The sequence below is a fragment of the Pristiophorus japonicus genome, chromosome 4, assembly GCF_044704955.1.
Source record: "Pristiophorus japonicus isolate sPriJap1 chromosome 4, sPriJap1.hap1, whole genome shotgun sequence".
Classification (NCBI taxonomy): Eukaryota; Metazoa; Chordata; class Chondrichthyes; family Pristiophoridae; genus Pristiophorus; species Pristiophorus japonicus.
The window spans coordinates 213,053,815-213,075,320 of NC_091980.1; the positions used below are offsets into that span (position 1 = coordinate 213,053,815).

The window sequence follows — 21,506 nt, forward strand, 5'->3', positions numbered from 1 at the left end:
TAGAAAGAAGGTGTGCATTTATATAGCGCCTTTCATGAACTAAAATGCTTCACAGCCAATAAAGTACTTTTGGAGTGTCACTGTTGTACTGAGAGAAATGTGGCAGATCTCTCAAACTGCAATGAGATAATCTGTTTTAGTGATGTTAGTGGAGGGGTATAGGTTGGCCAGGACACCAGGAAGGACTTCCCTGCTCTTCTTTAAAAAGTGTCACCTGAGAGGGGAGACGCGGCCTCAGTTTAATGCCTCATCCGAAAGACAGCACCTCCAACAGTGCAGCATTCCCTCAGTACTGCACTGAAGTGTCAGCCTACTTTTGGACTCTGGTCTCTGGAGTGGAACTAGCACCCACAACCTTCTGACTCAGAGGCCCAGCTGACACAGAGGAGGACCACATGAAACAGCCCATTCCAAACGTTCTTCAAGAATCTTGCCTCAGGTTGCACTGCCAAGCTTGGTCTGTTGTGTAACTTTTACACAAAATGAATAAAAAACCTGCCACAAATGAGACTCAGCACAAAGAAGTGATTAATAGAAAACTTTATTTTAAACAACAGAGAAAACTTTTATGGTAAGTGGAAAAAATATCCATAGTGTAAATGTTGTGAAAATTAAATTAGCCTGTAGCTTGCTAATTGCAGATTTCTACTGTATATTCAAAAAGAGTTTTCAGCACACTGAAGATTAAGCTGTATTTACTATATAACTGAAAACTTTACAACAGATTTCACAATATATGAAAAATATCTGAATGCAGCAATGTGCTTTTTTAAAAGCTAAAATTAAATATAATTGTGGAAGAACTTTATTGTATTGTATATTACTCATCCTTTCACAGATTTCACATATCATTTTTTGACAAGGGTCTGGGAGGAATTGTAAGTGCAGATACCTCCAAAGATCATGTTAGAATACAGTAGTATTGTATCACTGGATCATGCACTGACACTCCCCTAACTTTATAGAGGTCGGTGTGGTGACACTTGCTGCGGTAAGGAAGAAAACTAGTGTAGTCTCACCAGTGTGGTGATTGAAATAAGGAGTCAGTATCTGTGAGCTCTGGCTGAAGTTTCACTCTTGCCTGTATTGGCCTTGTGGAGATCACCTCCACCCAAATGGTTGTCTCCTGCTCCCACCTTCTATTCCTTACATGGCTTTTGTCACACTTCTTCGTACTCAAAACCTTCCTCATTTGCACCGCTGTGGTGGGCAGACAGCTACTCAGGTACCATAGTGGCTGTTGTTTGACCCATGAGAAGCAGAAGAATCATTGTGGAGACGTAAAGATTTAAGTAGTGCTTAATTGATCTATGCAGAAAATGGATCACAAAGCAAAGGTCCACCTAGCCAGATACTTTGAGAAGTATATTAAAAGTTGATAATGCATTATCTACTGTGAATTCATCCTTGTGTGAATCTACATACACTTACATATGTGTATGCACATACAATTTTTTGGTACCCTGTAATTGTATCTTGCCGCACACTTCTCCTGGTCTTAGCTACACCTTTGCTCATGACCATCAGCAAAGCTATTCTCTAATGAGAATGTTTCCAGTCACCTTTTATCTTCCGATAATGTCCTAACATTGAACACAATGGCCTGTCCAGCACACTCGCTGAAACTCAATAAGGAAAAGCGACTTTGAATGCCAGTCAAAGCTAAGATTTGAGTTTGCAACCTTCAGTGGTGGGAGGTTAATGCTACTGTAAAATTTATACGAATGCTATGTGCAAAAGGGATATGATGTCCAGCTGATGGTAATAAGACCCAGTGTTAACAACAGCCGTGCTACAGCCTTTGACTGTTGTTGAATTAAATGCAGCCATATGTCAGGGTACCGATTTCCTCCCCCCAGTTTACCAGTCATGTGACTTAATAAGACTGTGTTTTCAGGTAAGTTGCATGGCAGTTTAATGTGTAACAAATGTTATGAAAAGAATGATGAAAAGGAATCTGCTTGTTAAGTTTTGACCATAAGTAGCATTCACAATAATCACTGACTTTTCGTTTAAAATCTGTGAATTAGGTTATCAGGGTGGTATATCATTGGTTCATCAGTATATGTAAGATGAGAGTAAACCAAAGGATCCATTTTATAATTACAGTGCCCAAAATCGCAATCTAAATTTAGCTGTGGCGGAATTTTGTTATAGAAAGATTACCCATTAGGAAGTGTAACCAAGAATGGTAAAGGTAAGCCTGATTGCGCTCTCAGATCAGTTTACTGAGACTGTTTGCAGGTTAATTTTTTTCTAAGATATTTATCATTTTACAAGAAGCATTGTCATATGATTTTTAATTATTGCTGTAGCTGTGTTTATTGTTTATGCAAATTCTGCCTCTTTAGTAGCTGATGCATTACTTTTATTGACCAGCAAACTAGAGGATTAACCCAATTTTTTTTCTTGAAAATCATTATCAAAGATGAATATGCTCTTTTCAGTTTCCTTGCACAAGATTTCTACAGTAGTTGTATATTTGACACTTATTAGTTGCAATTAAACAGACAGATTGAACACATTGGTAAATGAAATATGTTGCTCTGAAGCGTTCCATCTTGTTCTAATTTATAGTTGCAAATGATTAATGGAAATATGTATCAGTTGACAAAACCATTTCACAGCTAAGATGATCAGATTTATTACTGTAATTAGAGTTTCTTCATTTTAGCAGAAGTATGACAGTTGTATATTCCACAGACTTTCTGGAGTGGTTAGTCTAGTGAGAAAAATACACCCCCTCGTGGTCAAGTTTTGTAGTAAGAACATTATTGAAAATCTGCTATGGATGCTTCAGAATTGATTATGGCATTCTTCTACAAATGTTATATTAATTGCTGTTTGAATATATTTAGTCAAATGGCAACATTAGCAATTGCAATTACTTCTTGCATGCAATAATATCTATAAACCAGTACTTGTAACAATGTACAGGTGGTAATATTCAAAGGTGTTCCCTTACAACTTTTGTTTAACATACCACAGATCCCAGAGCAAAAAGAAGTGATTAAATATTTATCAGCTATATTCTTACCACATTTAGTCAAATAACTAGAAATAGTAACCTTTCTTTCCAGCTAAGATTTTCAATGTTATGTATAAGATTGTTAACCAATGAATAATATTGAACGGGGCAGTGCGATAGTGAGCCAGCATGCTGTGAAATGGTAGGATGTAAACGATGCAGACCCGCATCTCAGATTCCGCGCATGTTAAGTTCCTGACCTCAAAAAGTCTTGTCAGGACAAACCTGCCCTCTGCAAATAAAGGCAGTGAGAGAAAGCTGAGGACAAGTCAGTCCAGTCTGCTCTTGTGCACATCATAGTGTCCAGCTTATGAGTGGCAGATGTATGAGAGCAGGTTGTTTACTCACCATGAAAGAGTGACATGAAAGGGTTATGGGGTATACTTTGTGTAACATAGCTAACTATAATTGTCCCTTCTACAATACTTCTCTTGCTAATAGAAATTGATCTCTTTTCTTTAGTATTGAATAAGGGCCAGTGTATAACAAAGTACTATCGCTGGCTGCAGAAAAATGGAGGCTATATTTGGATCCAGTCCTGTGCCACTATTGCGTTCAATGCAAAAAATGCCAACGAGAAAAATGTCATCTGGGTCAATTATGTTCTAAGGTAAGATAATCACTCCTGTCCAAATATAGATTTTCTTTTTCTAAATGCAGTCTTGCCAAGAAATGTGTTTTGATGCTCAGTATTTAACTGTTCCATGGAGAAAGTGCCTCTGGTGTCTGCTCTAATTTGGTGTTTAAAACCTTTAGATATCTTACGCACACATGTTGAAGTATTTCCCTTCATCTTTTGTTGCTATTGTTCATATTTTTCATATGTGTCACACACACTATTAAGTCACGTGTGTCTTTAAAAATTAATTTACATCAACCCTCCCCGAATTCTCATAATTGGACTAAATGTTACACAGTGGCTATATTTACAAAAAGTTGATACAGTGGCGGTGGCAGTTAACATAACCTTCCTAGTGAGAAACGGACAGGATTAGATTGACCGTCAGTTTTACACTCCGCCCAATTTTGCTAAATGGAAAGTAACATTTTGTTGGGGGCAAAATGGCCAGCAGATCCAGTCATTTTACTGTTGGATTAAAATTACCCCTGTATGGTGATCATTACATTTAGTCACTAGTTTGAAAGATTGATGTTCAGCCTCATTAATGTCTATGTTTAGTCAAATTTTATTGTGCTACCCAAAAGATTTATTAACATTTTTCAGCAGTTCTTTGGATATTGTTGGCACTCAAATATTCAGATAAAATAGTCAGAAAACTATTTAGCAAATGTCTCCCATAAACTGGGCTGGATTTTGCGGGGAATCAGTGGGCGCGATCGATGGCGGGTCGGGTGGGAAAGTGTTTTTTTCTACAGTGGATCACGACTCCATTGTCAATCTGCCACCACGTGTCTTTACGAAATATCGGGACTGTCAGCACTGAGCAGACCTGACACGCAGCGACGGGAGAGGCAATTAAAACCATTAGTGGCTTAGCCACTTATCACTTTTTTTCCCAGCTTTTTAGATTTGACAGGTCGTCCACCAGTTTCCCACTGTGTCTAGAACTTGTCTGTGAAGCGGAGGTGGGAGATCACTGGCCTTGAATTAGCTGATGAGTAGATAGCTTCAAATGTCAAGCCAAAACTCCCAGCTGATTGAGAAATGTTCCCTTAACCGCTAGCTTCCCTAAACTGTATTTTCACTACAGATTCAGGATGCTGCAAGTCTTTACACAAGTCTGCATCCAGTCTGACCTCATTACCTCTCCCATCATTGACAGATCGCTTCTGCCGTCTCTACTTCATCTGCCTTCTATTCCATCAGCATGGGTGCTCTTGAAACACTCTCACCTTGGCCCTCAGAATCCCACCATGATCAGCCCCAGCACCAGCAGTACCAGGCACACCAGCAGCACCAAGCACACCAGCAGCATCAACAGCACTAACCTTCTCCACAATCAACTGATGTTGCACAGAACACAAGGCATCAACATCCGAGCACATTGCTTCACGGGAGGCCAGGGATGGCCTCACCATGGCCAGATTTACTTCAATTGACATTGTACACCCATGATGTGCCAGGTTGGTACCATCCCACACCAAGAATCCCTACAATGCCCAAGCCATTCCTTTCACACTCATCACCATTGTGGGGGGTACCGTTATGTCTCACCATTCACTCCAACTCACTAAGCCACTTCCAAAAGTGCACCCAATTCTGTCCAAGGACACAAAGTGTTGAAAATAAAGGTTTCAATGTTTGACAGCACATTAATAGAAACTTTACATGAACATTGCATAAAACACCCAAGTGCCTACCCTTGTGTGTTGTTAGTTGGTATAATTGCACTAGGATGAGGGTGAGTGTGAGGGGTGGCTAGTGAGATGAGGATGTGATAATGTAGATAGAGAGGAATAAGAACATAAGAAATAGGAACAGGAGTAGGCCATACGGCCCCTCGAGCCTGTTCTGCCATTCAATAAGATCATGGCTGATCTGATCATGGACTCAGCTCCACTTCCCCGCCCACTCCCCATAACCCCTTATCCCCTTATCGTTTAAGAAACACTCTATTTCTGTCTTAAATTTATTCAATGTCCCAGCTTCCACAGCTCTCTGAGGCAGCGAATTTCACAGATTTACAACCTCTGAGAGAAGAAATTTCTCCTCATCTCTGTTTTTAAATGGGCGGTCTCTTATTCTAAGATCATGCCCTCTAGTTCGAGTCTCTCCCATCAGTGGAAACATCCTCTCTGCATCCACCTTGTCAAACCCTCTCATAATCTTATACGTTTCAATAAGATCACCTCTCATTCTTCTGAATTCCAATGAGTAGAGGCCCAACCTACTCAGCCTTTCCTCATAAGTCAACCCCCTCATCCCCGGAATCAACCTAGTGAACCTTCTCTGAACTGCCTCCAAAGCAAGTATATACTTTTGTAAATATGGAAACTAAAACTGCACGCAGTATTCCAGGTGTGGCCTCACCAATATCTTATATAGTTGTAGCAAGACTTCCCTGCTTTTATACTCCATTCCCTTTGCAGTAAATGCCAAGATACCATTGGCCTTCCTGATCACTTGCTATACCTGCATACTATCCTTTTGCACAAGTACCCCCAGGTCCCACTGTACTGTGGCATTTTTTCAATCTTTCTCCATTGAAATAATAACTTGCTCTTTGATTTTTTTTCTGCCAAAGTGCATGACCTCACACTTTCCAACATTATACTCCACCTGCCAAATTGCTGGAGCTGCAAGGTAAGTTGATGTGAGTAAGGATGTGCAGTGGTAGGGTAGGGAAGGCAGAGTGATGGGTTGTGATAGGAGGCACAGCAGGATGAGGTTGAGTGCGGCTTTGTACTAGCGTTTTATGATCTACTGAGATCATTGAAAGATTGGCGCCACTGCAGCCAGGTCCTCCTGACCACATCCCTGCTTGTGCCCTCTTCTGCAATGTGCAACCAGGCTGTGCTGATCTCCTAGGGAGTCTCTTCCATTTGACAAGCACTGCACAGAGGTGTAGGGTTGCACCCAGAGCTCGCACTTAGGAAACTTACAAGAAAGTGGGTTTAGAGCGGTATCCCGCCCTGCTGTCAATCTATGAGATTTTGACAGCGGACCCTCCTCCAAACCGCCCTCTGAGCGCAGGCAAAATCCAGCTCCACATAATTGTGTGACACAAGACTTTGTGGGATCAGTTAATTTATTGCGACCTCTCAAGTACTGATAGCTCTGTCCTAAAACAGTAGCAACATGTGAAAAACTGCAAAAGCAGAGGCAACTTCTGGACTTCTATATATCCTACAAAATCTGTTATAACCCAGGATAATTACTGTTTCACATACCATTTGGCAGAGTGTTTTACTACAGGTGCAGCGTCCAAAATCTGGAGTTCCGGAATCCGGAATGTTCTGGAATCCGGACTCCAGGACGATTCATGGCATGGTCGTCCGGAATCCGTAAAGTGTTCCGGAATCCGGATCGGATGACCCTGCCCGATCTCAGGGCCTCGCCAATGCCAACCTCGGGGTCTCGCCTCGCCGCCGCTTGACTCACCGCCCTTACCTCGGGGCCTCCTCGCCGGCCCACATGAACACCTCCTCAGCGGGGCCGACCTGTGCGAATACCTCCTCGGTGGGGCCCCGCCCGACGACGACATCCTTGGCGATGCCCCGTCCGACAACATCCTTGGCGAGGCCAGCGCGACAATGACCTCCTCAGCGGGGTCCCGCCCAACGCAAACACCTCCTCGACGGGCCCCGGCAGCCTGTCCGACAACATCCTTGGTGGGGCCAGCCCCACGACGACCTCCTCGGCAGGCCCCGGACGGCCCGAACAGCAGCTCGATAGGCACCCTCCTCCTTTCTGATGTTCCGAAATCCGAAAATACCCGAACCTGGGCTCGGATGTTTCCAGATTCGTGACGTCAGAAAGACGTTCCAAAGTCTGGAAAAAGGCAAAATCCGGAACGATCTCGGTCCCAAGGGTTCCGGATTCGGGACGCTGACCTGTACCATCAAATCACTCCCATAATGCTGTTATGGTAAACATACAACATAGTCATGAATCGGGCAAATTCAGAAAACAAAGGGCTGTAAGTTTCCGGGTTTAGGCACGCGCTGCGTTAAAACCCAAAACTTGCGATCTATCAAGAATTCTCTTGACAGATCATCCACATCGCCGAGAAAAGGGCCTCACTTCCGCCAAATGAATGCCTGTGAAATTCATATGCCTGGTAAAAGCAGCCGTAAGGCCTGCTTTTACAAGGGTAAGAGCTTTTTTAAAACATTAAAAAACAAATTTCAATCATTTAAACATTAAAACACATACAATAAGGTATGGTTATTTTTAGCCCCTTTAAAACATTTACATTTATTTTTCAAAAATGTAATTTTTGTTTTAAATGTTTAATTATATTGTATTTTAATTAATTTTCAATACGTAATTTTTTTGATTTAATTGTTATGTTAAATGTATTTTTTATGTGATCCCCATTCATGTTTATGGAGATTCTGTATGGGATCACCTTCTTTGATTGATTGGGTCAGTCACGTGCTCCCAGGGGCGCTTGCGATGGTGTGTGACTTGGAGGGGAACTTGCAGGTGATGGTGTTCCTATGCGCCTGCTGCCCTTGTCCTTCTAGGTGGTAGAGGTTGTGGGTTTGGGAGGTGCTGCCGAAGAAACCGTGGCGAGTTGCTGCAGTGTATCTTATAGATGGTATATACTGCAACCACAGTGCGCCGATCATGGTGGGGGTGAATGTTGAAGGTGGTAGATAGGGTGCCAATCAAGCTTTGTCCTGGATGGTGTTGAGCTTCTTGAGTGTAGTCTGAGCTGCACTCATCCAGGCAAGTGGAGAATATTCCATCACACTCCTGACATGTGCCTTGTAGATGGTGGAAAGGCTTTGGGGAGTCAGGAGGTGAGACACTCGCCGCAGAATACCCAGCCTCTGACCCGCTCTTGTTGCCACAGTATTTATGTGGCTGGTCCAGTTAAGTTTCTGGTCAATGGTGACCCCCAGGATGTTGATAGTGGGGGATTCAATGAAGGTAATGCTGTTGAATATCAAGGGGAGGTGGTTAGACTCTTATTTGTCAGAGATGGCCATTGCCTGGCACTTAAGTGGCGCAAATGTTACTTGCCACTTACCAGCCCAAGCCTGAATGTCATCCAGGTCTTGCTGCAAGCGGACATGGACTGCTTCATTTTCTGAGGAGTTGCGAATGGAACTGAACAAGGTGAAATCATCACTGAACATCCGCACTTCTGACCTTATGATGGAGGGAAGGTCATTGATGAAGCAGCTGAAGATGGTTGGGCCTAGGACACTGCCCTGAGGTACTCCTGCAGCGATGTCCTGGGGCTGTGATGATTGACCTCCAACTCGCATAACCATCTTCCTTTGTGCTTGGTGTGACTCCAGCCAGTGAAGAGTTTTCCCCCTGATTTGCATTGACTTCAGTTTTACTGGGGCTCCTTGATGCCATACTCGGCCAAATGCTGCCTTGATGTCAAGGGCAATTACTTTCACCTCACCTCTGGAATTCAGCTCTTTTGTCGATGTTTGGACCAAGGATATAATGAGGTCTGGGGCCAAGTGGTCCTGGCGGAATCCAAACTGAGCATTAGTGAACAGGTTATTGGTGAGTAAGTGCCACTTAATAGTCAACAACACCTTCCATCACTTTGCTGATGATTGAGAATAGACTGATGGGGCGATACTTTATCCTTCTTTTTGTGGACAGGACATCCCTGGACAGTTTTCCATATTGTCGGGTAGATGCCAGTGTTGCAGCTGTACTGGAACAGCTTGGCTAGAGGTGCAGCTAGTTCTGGAGCACAAGTCTTCAGCACGACAGCTGAGATGTTGTCGGGCCCATCGCCTTTGCTGTATCCAGTGCACTGAGCCGTTTCTTGATATCACGTGGTGTGAATCGAATTGGCTGAAGACTGGCTTCTGTGATGGTGGGGACCTCAGGAGGAGGACAATATGGATCATCCATTCTGCACTTCTTGCTGAAGATGGTTGCAAATGCTTCAGCCTTGTCTTTTCACTTGCGTGCTGGGCTCCGCCATCATTGAGAATGGGGATATTCATGGAGCCTCCTCCTCCCGTTAGTTGTTTAATTGTCCACCAGCATTCACGACTGGATGTGGCAAGACTGCAGAGCTTTGATCTGATCCCTTGATTGTGGGTTTGCTTAACTCTGTTTATAGCATGCTGCTTCTGCTGTTTAGCATGCATTTAGTCCTATGTTGCAGCTTCCCCAGGTTGGTACCTCATTCTTAGATGCACCTGCTGCTACTCCTGGCATGCTCTTCTACACTCTTCATCGAATCAGGATTGGTCCCCTGGCTTGATGGTAATGGTAGAGTGAGGGATATGCCAGGCCGTGAGGCTACAGATTATGGTGGAATACAATTCTGCTACTGCTGATGGCCCACAGCGCCTCATGGATGCCGAGTTTTGAGCTGCAAGATCTGTTCTGAATCTATCCCATTTAGCACGGTGGTAGTGCCACACAATTCGATGGAGCTTATCTTTAGTTTGAAATCGGGACTTTGTCTCCGCAATGACTGTGCGGTGATCACTACTACCAATGCTGTCATGGACAGATGCATCTGCGACATGTAGATTGGTGAGGATGAGGTCAAGTAGGTTTTTCCCTTGTGTTGGTTCTCTCACCACCTGCTGCAGGTCCAGTCTGGCAGCTGTGTCTTTCAGGACTCGGCCAGCTCAGTCTGTAATGATGCTACCGAGCCACTCTTGGTGATGGACATTGAAGTCCACCACCCAGAGTACATTCTGTGCCCTTGCTACTTTCAGTGCTTCTTCCAAGTGGTGTTCAACATGGAGGAGTACTGATTCATCAGCTGAGGGAGGGTGGTCTGTTGTAATCAGCAGGAGGTTTCCTTGCCCATGCGCCTTCATGGGATCCGGAGTCAATATTGAGGACTCCCAGGGCCACTCCCTCCCGACTGTATACCAGTGTGCCGACACCTCAGGTGGGTCTGTCCTGCCAGTGGGACAGGGCATCCCCAGGGACGGTGATGGAGGAGTTTGGGCCATTGGCTGAAAGGTATGATTCTGTTAGGCTGTTGCTTGACTAGTCTGTGGGACAGCTCTCCCAATTATGACACAATTCCCTGGATGTTGGTGAGGAGGACTTTGCAGGGTCGACTGGGCTGGGTGTGCCATTGTTACGTAGCCAGTGCTGAGGTCGATGTCGGGTGGGCCGTCCAGTTTTATTCTTCTTATTGGTTCTTGTAGTGGTTTGTTACACATGAGTGGCTTGCTAGGCCATTTCAGAGGGCAATTAAGGGTCAACCACATATAGGCCAGACCATGTGAGGATGGCTGATTTCCTTCCCTATCGGGCATTGGTGAACCAGATGAATTTTTACAACAATATGGTAGTTTCATGGTCACCATTACTGACACTAGCATTTTATTCCAGATTTATTTAATTTACTGAATGGTGGGATTTGAACTCGCATCTCTGGATTACTAGTCCCGTAACTTAACCACCAAGCTACCATTCCCGACATGCAGCACCCTATGATCAAATTTGTATATACATCTTCTCTTGCTATTTATTGTTACTGCCCTCTCATGAGAAAGGAAATTATGAATCTGCCCCGTTGCTCTTGCAGTGAAGAGCTGGAGGCCCAACAGTTTTAGCCAGGTTTTATCCAGGTCAATAACTACAGCTCTCTGTGACAGTGAAAGAATCTGATTAGGCAGACCTGCTAGGCATCACAAAAAATGTGCCCCTTGTTAACCAATCACAGAGCAGTACTGATGGCAACAAGAAGTGCACAACTCGAAGGAGGAAGTAGAACCATAACTGGGTATATCACACAACTGAAGAGGAAAATATAAACAATATAAAGCTAGAAATAAACTCAAAGACCCTTAAAAAGTATGATGTATTATAAATATAATTTTAATACCATCTCCACCATGATGCGCGTATAATGAAAAAAAATCCTGTTTTTATTTTATTTGGGCTTTTGTGAATAAATTGAGGCATCTTCATTTCTTTTCATTATCCTTTATTAGTTTGCAAATCATACAAATACAAATCATAGAGGAGACTGAGCTGCTAAAATTGATATGACCTGTTAAATTATTTCAGTTAAAATGAAAATGATGTGCTGACTTTGTGTGTAGTAATTTACTGTTTTGCCATATTGAATCCAAGAGTGGTGAGATGGGTACATGACTGCCAAGCATTAAGTTCTTGATTATGCCCAGATGATTAAGAGATACCAAGTGAAAATCAGATACTTCCCAGAAAGAGAAGAGAAAAATCAGTGGATAATTTTATTTAGAGCTGCTTTTACTTAGCTCTAAGTGATTGCTTATTGAGCAACATAGGCAGGCACCTGGGAGCCTCTCACTAGCCACACTGTTGATTAGGGTACGGGGCATGACACAAGGATGGGGGAGTATTTACAATACATTACAAATGATAAAAGCAGTAAGATGTTCTGATCAGTAAATTCTCCATGAATCAAAGAAAAACAAAGAGTGAAGTAGCAACTCCATACCTGACACATATTAGCATAAGAACATAAGAAATAGGAACCTTGGACCTTATCTTAACAAGCAGGTCCAAGTGTACATCTAGTTCCCGCCTTTAGTTTGGACATCCAAAGTCAAACCTCAGTCTCATCCCTTAATCAGGAGATCTGAGTTTTCTCTCTGAACTAAGCAACCTAAGTCTGAATCCCAGTCAGGTTTGTTGGTCTTCCTTAATTTTTCTATTGACAGCTGGGAAAACTATCCAGGGAAGGTGCCTTGTCAAAGTGCGCTTTTAATAGTACAGTTATCTGGATAGATTTATTTGAGCTAAGACCTGCCAGTTAAGAATAGCACCAAAGTTCAGAAAAGGCAGGAAAAAAAATAGATACTTTATTTTTCAATTGTGAGGGCGCCCATCATGGCTCAGTGGGCAGATGCACCATGAGATGTAGCCCTAAGCCCTACAAACCAGGGAGTTTGCTAATCTTAGCTAGGGCAAAGGTGGGGATACTAACTCGGTGCCCCTGTGCAAAGGAGGGGAGCAATCAATCAATCTTTTCACTTCTAATTGCTATCCAGTGCCTCCTGCTGTGAGGTGCATAATTAGACAGAAGGTTAGGACAGGGTCTGACATGTCGGTGATGCCTCACACTGTTGAATACCCCGCTGATACCACTGTCTAGGCTCATACTTCAGGAATGACCCTTATACTGAGGCTCTGGAGGACTGACAGCCTTAGACAAAGTGACTGCATAAATGGTTGCATTCAGAAGAGGAGAGAAAATTTGCCAAAAGATTGTTGAATACTAGGTGAAGTGATCTTCAGAACTAATTAATGGAATTAGACCCTAACATGCAACCTGAAGATGTAATTGCAAAGAGTTCAGGCATAGCACTCTCCTAAACAGCTGCCATTTGTTGCTGTGAGCTTCACGTTTCCATTCATTTAAACGGACAAACTGCCGCCGATATTATAAAACTAGCAGGAGTGATACAACAAATATTTTTTAATTGAAGATATTTAGGATTTGAGTTAATTTAGAAAGAGAGAAAAAAAGACCTTGCATTTATATATCATCTTTCATGACCTCAAGCCCTACCAATGCATTTCAGAGCCAATGAATTACTTTGAAATGCAGTCACTATTGTACTATATTAATAACAATTTGGGGAATACATCACAACTAGATTTTAACCTTGAGGTGACCATGAGCTGCAACAGAGAAACCCTCCTGGATTACAGTGTTTAAAATGGCTTTGGTGTAATTTGTGAGAGGATAGTAAAGGGAGCACGAAACAAATTGTCTTGGGTAAAATTCAAAACGGGTTCTAGCAGGAAGAAAAACATAAATCTGCAGCGATGGGTTGATTTTGTTCTGACATTCAGCATTCCCACATGGATAAGAAGACAGATTTTTTTTTGGTTTATTTGAAAATGATTATAATGGAATTTTCATATATTACTCCTGAAACCGAGTACATTAGCTGATTGCGAACTTACTTTGGAGCATCGTTGCTTCAAATGGTGTGTACAGCTTTAAATGAGCAGAATCTGAATACCTAGGAGACACTCACATTATTGGTTAAATGGTGCTTTTAAAGTTATATTTTACTCATCTTGTTTTATGGAAGAAAAAAGCCATGTGTTATTTCCATCACAATGACATCAAGCAGAAGTGAAAAGATATGCATTTTGATGTGATGGACATTGCTGCATTATGTCTTCCTAAAAAAACTTTTAAAAGATTTGTCAAACACTTCTTTGTTCCTTCTAAATGTTCTAAATTTTATTATCACTGTGAGGGTCATTAGTAAGACTATCGCAAAAAAATATTTTGACTGATGGCATTTCTTATGGTGACTTGGCAGATACACTATTTAAAAATCTGATAACCCCAACAACAACCAGCCCTTCTGCTTCTGAAAGTGTGAAAAATGCTGCTTTCCCACAAAGGGTTTCCCTCACCCCCCACTGGCCCAATATGATCTTTCTCAACCTTCGCCGTCTCCAGGTCAGGTCCAAGACCAACCCAACCTCTGTCGTCGAGCTACAGTACGCGGACGACGCCTGCATCTGTGCACATTCAGAGGCTGAACTCCAGGACATAGTCGACGTATTTACTGAGACGTACGAAAGCACGGGCCTTACGCTAAACATCTGTAAGACAAAGGTCCTCCACCAGCCTGTCCTCGCCACACAGCACTGCCCCCCAGTCATCAAGATCCACGGCGCGGCCCTGGACAACGTGGACCATTTCCCATACCTTGGGAACCTTTTATCAACAAAAGCAGACATTGATGAGGAGATTCAACACCGCCTCCAGTGAGCCAGCGCAGCCTTCGGCCGCCTGAGGAAAAGAGTGTTCGAAGACAAGGCCCTCAAATCTGCCACCAAGGTCGTGGTCTACAGGGCTGTAGTAATACCCGCCCTCCGGTATGGTTCAGAGACATGGACCATGTACAGTAGACACCTCAAGTCGCTGGAGAATACCACCAACGATGCCTCCGCAAGATCCTACAAATCCCCTGGGAGGACAGACGCACCAACATCAGTGTCTTCATCCAGGCCAACATCCCCAGCATTGAAGCACTGACCACACTTGATCAGCTCCGCTGGGCAGCTCACATTGTCCGCATGCCAGACACGGGATTCCCAAAACAAGCGCTCTACTCGGAACTCCTTCATGGCAAACGAGCCAAAGGTGGACAGAGGAAACATTACAAGGACACCCTCAAAACCTCCCTGATAAAATTCAACATCCCCACCGACACCTGGGAGCCCCTGGCCAAAGACCGCCCTAAGTGGAGGAAGTGCATCGGGAAGGCACTGAGCGCCTTGAGGCTCATTGCCGATTGCATACAGAAGACAAGCGCAGGCAGCAGAAAGAACATGCAGCAAACCTGTCCCACTCTCCCTTACTCTCAATGACTGTCTATCCTACCTGTGGCAGGGACTGTGGCTCTCGTATTGGACTGTTCAGCCACCTAAGGACTCACTCTAAGAGTGGAAGCAAGTCTTCTAAGGGACTGCCTATGATGATGATGATGATCTCTCTCTCCTCCTCCTCAGCAGTCTTTCTCCACACCTTCAACAGGTTCTCCACTATTCACAGCAAAGTATCTGTCCAACATTCTTCTCACCGTCTTTCTCTCGTTAGCCCATTCCCTAATATGATCTCTTTCTCTTCCTCTCCCCACTCCCACCCCTGAATCCGACATGCCTTTCCCTCCCTCATCCACTGATCCTCAAAAGGGTTGGTGAGGAACTGGTAGCCGTATCTTGCAGAATTTCTTTTGCTAGAATATGATTGCAGAAAATTATTTTTGCTAGAATGTGCAACAGCATTGCAATTGGGAAGGAAGGTTTTGCATAATATGATTGGCGAATATTGAACATATTATGGAAGAAGAAAAAAAAAAATATAATTAGAAAGAAGGAAAAATGCGGAGATTAAACAGAAGCAAATTGATCAGTGGCTCAATGTAGACAACAGACTAGACATCCTGATAGTCTTGATGTGAACGAAAGACTGGGCAGATTTTCCTATTCCTGCATCTGGATTGCCTGGGCATAGCACCCAGCTTCCATACATTTAAATTAATGGGTGGATAATCAGGTGGGCTTTTTTAAGGGTGTGCACACCTCCCTGACAGATTTTTCTGTATTTGCCATGCCCAGGCAATCCAATCGCCCCAGGTGTAGGAATAAGAAAATCTGCCCCATATGTCCATGACAGACATAAGAAATTTTATTATGCAAAGTGGAGTTTAGTGCTATTGGGTGAATAAGTAAATTCAGTGCACTTTTATTAAAGTGCCACGGAGGAATGAATAGCTGTACTTAGAGGTTTTTCTTTACTCAGTTTTGAGATGGGCATTGCTGGCAAGACCAACATTTATTGCCCATCCCTTGTTGCCTGTGAAAGAACTGGTGGTGGGCCGCCTTGTTGAACTTCTGCAATCCGTTTTGTGAAGGTGCTCCCACGATGCTGTTCACTAGGGAGTTCCAGGAATGTGACTCAGCGACGATGAAGGAACAGCAATATATGTCCAAGTCAGGATGGTGTGTGACTTGGAGGGGAACTTGCCCATGTCCTTCTAGGTGGTGGGGGTCATGGGTTTGGGAGGTACTGAGACAGAAACCATGGTGATTTGCCACAGTGTATCCTGCAGATCGTACACACTGCAGCCACAGTGTGCCAGTGATGGAGGGGATGGAAGTTTCGGCTCATGAATGAGGTGCCGATCACGTGGGCTGCGTTGTCCTGGATGGTGTCGAGCTTCTTGAGCATTGTTGCAACTGCACCCATCCATGCAACTGGAGAGTATTCCATCACACTCCTGACTTGTGCTTTCTACGTGGTAGAGGAGTTTTGGGGAGTTGGGAAGTGATCCTGAAGAATACCCAACCTCTGGTGGGGAACTCGGTGATAGTTATGCCATTGAATGTCAAGGGAGGTGGTTAGGCTCTCTCTTTTGGAGATGGTCATTACCTGGTACTTGTGTGGTGCAAATGTTACTTGCCACTTATCAGTACAAGCCTGAATGTTGTTCAGCTCTTGCTCCATATGGGCATGGATTATTTCATTATTTGAAGAATTGTGAATGGAGCCGAACATTGTAGTCATCAGTGACCAGCCACTCCTCTCATCTTACGATGGAGGGAAGGTCATTGATGACGCAGTTGAAGATGTTTGGGCCCAGGGCACTGCCCTGAGCAATGTCCTGGGGCTGAGTTGATTGATCTTCAACAACCACAACCATCTTCTTTTGTGCCAGGTATGACTCCAGCCACTAGAGCGTTTTCTCCTGGTCCCCATTGACTTCTGTTTTACTTGGGCTTCTTCTTGCCACACTCGATCGAATGCTGCTTTGATGTCAAGGCAGTCAGAGTTGTAATCGTCCCCACCATGGCCCCGCTTTTTTCCATGTTCTTAACTGTAAAAGTTTTAACAAATGTAAACATTTTAAAGGAAGTTAAAAAAGGTCTTTTTTGCACCATAAATATGGAAGTAATGCTTACTGAGGATATGGTGACACAATTTCCAGTTGGTGCCGGGTGGCCAAGCTTCAACCACAGTCATAAGAACAAGAAATAGGAGCAGGATTAAGCCATTCGGTCCTTCGAACCTGCTCCGCCATTCAATAAGATCATGGCTTATAATCTACCTCAACTTCACTTTCCTGCACTATCCCCATATCCCTTGATTCCCGTAATATCCCAAAATCAATTGATCTCTGTCTTGAGTATATTCAATGACTGAGCCGCTACAGCCCTCTGGGGTAGAAAATTCCAAAGATTCACCACCCTCTGAGTATGGAAATTTCTCCTCATCTCAGTCCTAAATGGCATGATTCCTGGTTCCAGACTTCCCAGCCATGGGAAACATCCTCCCTGCATCTTCAGGTAAAACAATGAAGATAAATCATTTCCTGAAAAAATATCTCCAAAGGCAAGACAATTGCTCTTTATTGTGTGAGCTATAGCTGTTTGATGGAGGTTTTGATTTTGAAATTACTTACGACAGATGTGACAAGATAATTGTGATGAAGTGAATACATGAATGAAAATGTTCTTTTAAAAATCTGACAAGTGGAAATTGATAGTAAAAAAAGTGACAATATCAAGTAAACATAAAAGTGGCTCCAATGAAAATATTCATAAGTTCAGAGAAGTGTTTTAGGAGCCGAAATTGCCCCTTTGTATAAGGCCCGTGACCGCCTGAAAGCAGCGGCCACAGGTCGGTGCGGACTGGTCATGGAGGAGCCGTCATTTTGTGTATTGCCCTCCTTTAGTTTTGGAGTGGTGTAGTGGACCGCCTCGCCCGTTTTCCCGTCACGTCGTGCACGCGCTGATCTCTTACCAACTGGCGGCGACCCCCTTTCCGAAATTGCTCCGCAGGAAATTGCCCATATCCGAAATTGCCCCGCGGGAGTGGCACCAGCACCAGCTTTTTCTGTCGGTACCCTTTTTGTGGTTGGGTGGCACGGCCACCCTTAAATTGGAGGTGGCATTACCAGCGACTCCATTTTATTTTTTATTGTCGGCCGACTGCCAGGTTGGGCCAACAGTTATGCCCGTGGGTTCGGCCGGGCTGCCAATCGGCAGCCTGGCACACCCTCTTGGGTGCCAGGCCGCTGGCCCAGCCGAAACCATCCCTGGTGGCCCAGTGTTTGCCACAAAAGTGGCTGCAGAGTTTGCAGAGCCCTCCCCTTTAACCGAAGGGAAGGGACGTTGTGACACGCCAATGCGTGACGTCATCAGTGCACCACTGATGACATAGAAAATAGGAGCAGTAGTAGGCCGTCATGTATGTAACCTTTATGTAACAACACTGCAATACTGTATATACGTAAGAAATGCACACCTTGACCACAGGGGGTGAACTTGTGGAGGCACTCCTCACCTGGTCACCCAGGTATATAAAGGGAGGTCCCACGCAGGGTCAACACTTCTTGGTCCTGTGAATAAAGGTTCAGGTCATGGAGTTACCTTGTCGATAGAACGTGTCTCGTGTGGATTTGTGGTATTGTGTAAGGTCTTTACATTAGGCCATTCAGCCCTTCGAGCCTGCATCGCCATTCAATATGATCATGGCTGATCCTCTATCTTAAAACCATATTCCTGCTTTCTCTCCATATCCCTTAATGTCTTTTGTGTCTAGAAATCTATCTGTCTCCTTCTTAAATATATTCAGTGACTTGGCCTCCACAGCCTTCTGTGGCAGAGAATTCCACAGGTTCACCAACCTCTGAGTGAAGAGATTTCTCCTCATCTCAGTCCTAAATTTCCTATCCCTTATCCTGAGACTGCGACCCCTTGTTCTATACTTCCCAGCCAGGGGAAACATCCTCCCCACATCCAGTCTGTCCAACCCCGTCAGAATGTTATATGTTTCAATGAGATCTCCTCTCATTCTTCTAAACTCTAGTGAATACAGGCCTAGTCGACCCAATCTCTCCTCATACGACAGTCCTGCCATCCCGGGAATCGGTCTGGTAAACCTTCGCTGCACTCCCTCTATGGCAAGTATATCCTTTCTCAGATAAGGAGTCCAAAACTGCACACAATACTCCAGGTGTGGTCTCACCAAGGCCCTGTATAACTGTAGTAAAACATCCTTACTCCTGTACTTAAATTCTCTTGCAATGAAGGCCAATATACCATTTACACTCCTAACTGCTTGCTGCACCTGCATGTTTGCTTTCAATGACTGGTGTACAAGGACACCCAGGTCCCTTTGTACATCGACATTTCGCAAGCTATCACCATTTAAATAATACTTTGTCTTTATGTTTTTCCTATCAACCTATCTAAATCGCCTTGCAGCGTCTTTGCATCCTGCCCATAATTCACAATCCCACCTGGTTTTGTGTCATCAGCAAATTTGGAAATATTACATTTGGTTTCCTCATTCAAATAATTTATATATATATATATATATATATATGTATATTATATATATATATATATATATGTATATTATATATATATATATATATATATATATAGTGAATAGCGGGGGCCCAAGCACTGATCCATGTGGTAGCCACTAGTCACTGCCCGCCTGCCCAAAAAAGACCCGTTTATTCCTACTCTCTGTTTCCTGTCAGTTAACCAATTTTCAATCCATGCCAGTATATTACCCCCAATCCTATGTGCTTTAATTTTGCACACTAACCTCTTATGTGGGACTTTATCAAAGGCCTTCTGAAAATCCAAATACACTATATCCATAGAAACATAGAAAATAGGTGCAGGAATAGGCCATTCGGCCCTTTGAGGCTGCACCACCATTCAATAAGATCATGACTGATCATTCACCTCAGTACCCCTTTCCTGCTTTCTCTCCATACCCCTTGATCCCTTTAGCCATAAGGGCCATATCTAACTCCCTCTTGAATATATCCAATGAACTGGCATCAACAACTCTCTGCGGTAGAGAATTCCACAGGTTAACAACACTCTGAGTGAAGAAGTTTCTCCTCATCTCAGTCCTAAATGGCTTACCCCTTATCCTTAGACTGTGTCCCCTGGTTCTGGACTTTCCCAACATTGGGAACATTCTTCCTGCGTCTAACCTGTCCTGTCCCATCAGAATTTTATATTTTTCTATGAGATCCCCTCTCATCCTTCTAAACTCCAATGAATACAGGCCCAGTCGATCCAGTCTCTCCTCATACGTCAGTCCTGCCATCCCGGGAATCAGTCTGGTGAACCTTCACTGCACTCCCTCAATAGCAAGAACGTCCTTCCTCAGATTAGGAGACCAAAACTGAACACAATATTCCCGGTGAGGCCTCACCAAGGCCCTGTACAACTCCAGTAAGACGTCCCTGCTCCTATACTCAAATCGCCTAGCTATGAAGGCCAACATACCATTTGCCTTCTTCACCGCCTGCTGTACCTGCATGTCAGCTTTCAATGACTGATGTACCATGACACCCAGGTCTCATTGCACCTCCCCTTTTCCTAATCTTCCGCAATTCAGATAATATTCTGCCTTCGTGTTTTGCCACCAAAGTGGATAACCTCACATTTATCCACATTATACTGCATCTGCCATGCATTTGCCCACTCACCTAATCTGTCCAAGTCACCCTGCAGCCTCTTAGCATCCTCCTCACAGCTCACACCACCACCCAGTTTAGTGTCATCTGCAAACTTGGAGATATTACACTCAATTCCTTCATCTAAATCATTGATGTATATTGTAAATAGCTGGGGTCCCAGCACTGAGCCCTACGGCACCCCACTAGACACTGCCTGCCATTCTGAAAAGGACCCGTTTATCCCGATTCTTTACTTCCTCTCTGCCAACCAGTTCTCTATCCACGTCAGTACATTACCCCCAAACCATGTGCTTTAATTTTGCACGCCAATCTCTTGTGTGGGACATTTTCAAAAGCCTTTTGAAAGTCCAAATACACCAAATCCACTGGTTCTCCCTTGTCAACTCTACTAGTTACATCCTCAAAAAATTCTAGAAGATTTGTCAAGCATGATTTCTCTTTCATAAATCCATGCTGACTTGGACAGATCCTGTCACTGCTTTCCAAATGCACTGCTATTTCATCTTTAATAATTGATTCCAACATTTTCCCCACTACTGATGTCAGGCTAACTGGTCTATAATTACCCGCTTTCTCTCCCTCCTTTTTCAAAAAGTGATGTTACATAAGCTACCTTTCAGTCCATAGGAACTGATCCAGAGTCGATAGACTGTTGGAAAATGATCACCAATGCATCCACTATTTCTAGGGCCACTTCCTTAAATACTCTGGGCTGCAGACTATCAGGCCCTGGGGATTTATCGACCTTCAATCCCATCAATTTCCCAAACACAATTTCCTGACTAAAAAGGATTTCCGTCAGTTCCTTCTTCTCTCTAGACCCTCGGTCCCCTAGTTTTTCCGGAAGGTTATTTGTGTCTTCCTT

At 43.8% G+C, this 21,506-nt stretch overlaps 1 protein-coding gene across 1 annotated transcript in view; it reads left to right on the forward strand.

Annotated features, from left to right (window-relative positions):
• Nucleotides 1–21,506, forward strand: part of LOC139263260 (neuronal PAS domain-containing protein 3) — a 1,415,846-nt gene that overhangs the window by 1,383,212 nt on the left and 11,128 nt on the right. Inside the window, exon 10 of the mRNA XM_070879060.1 lies at nucleotides 3,491–3,638. Within this exon, the coding sequence (XP_070735161.1) occupies nucleotides 3,491–3,638 (148 nt within the window). The remainder of the gene's footprint in view (nucleotides 1–3,490; nucleotides 3,639–21,506) is intronic.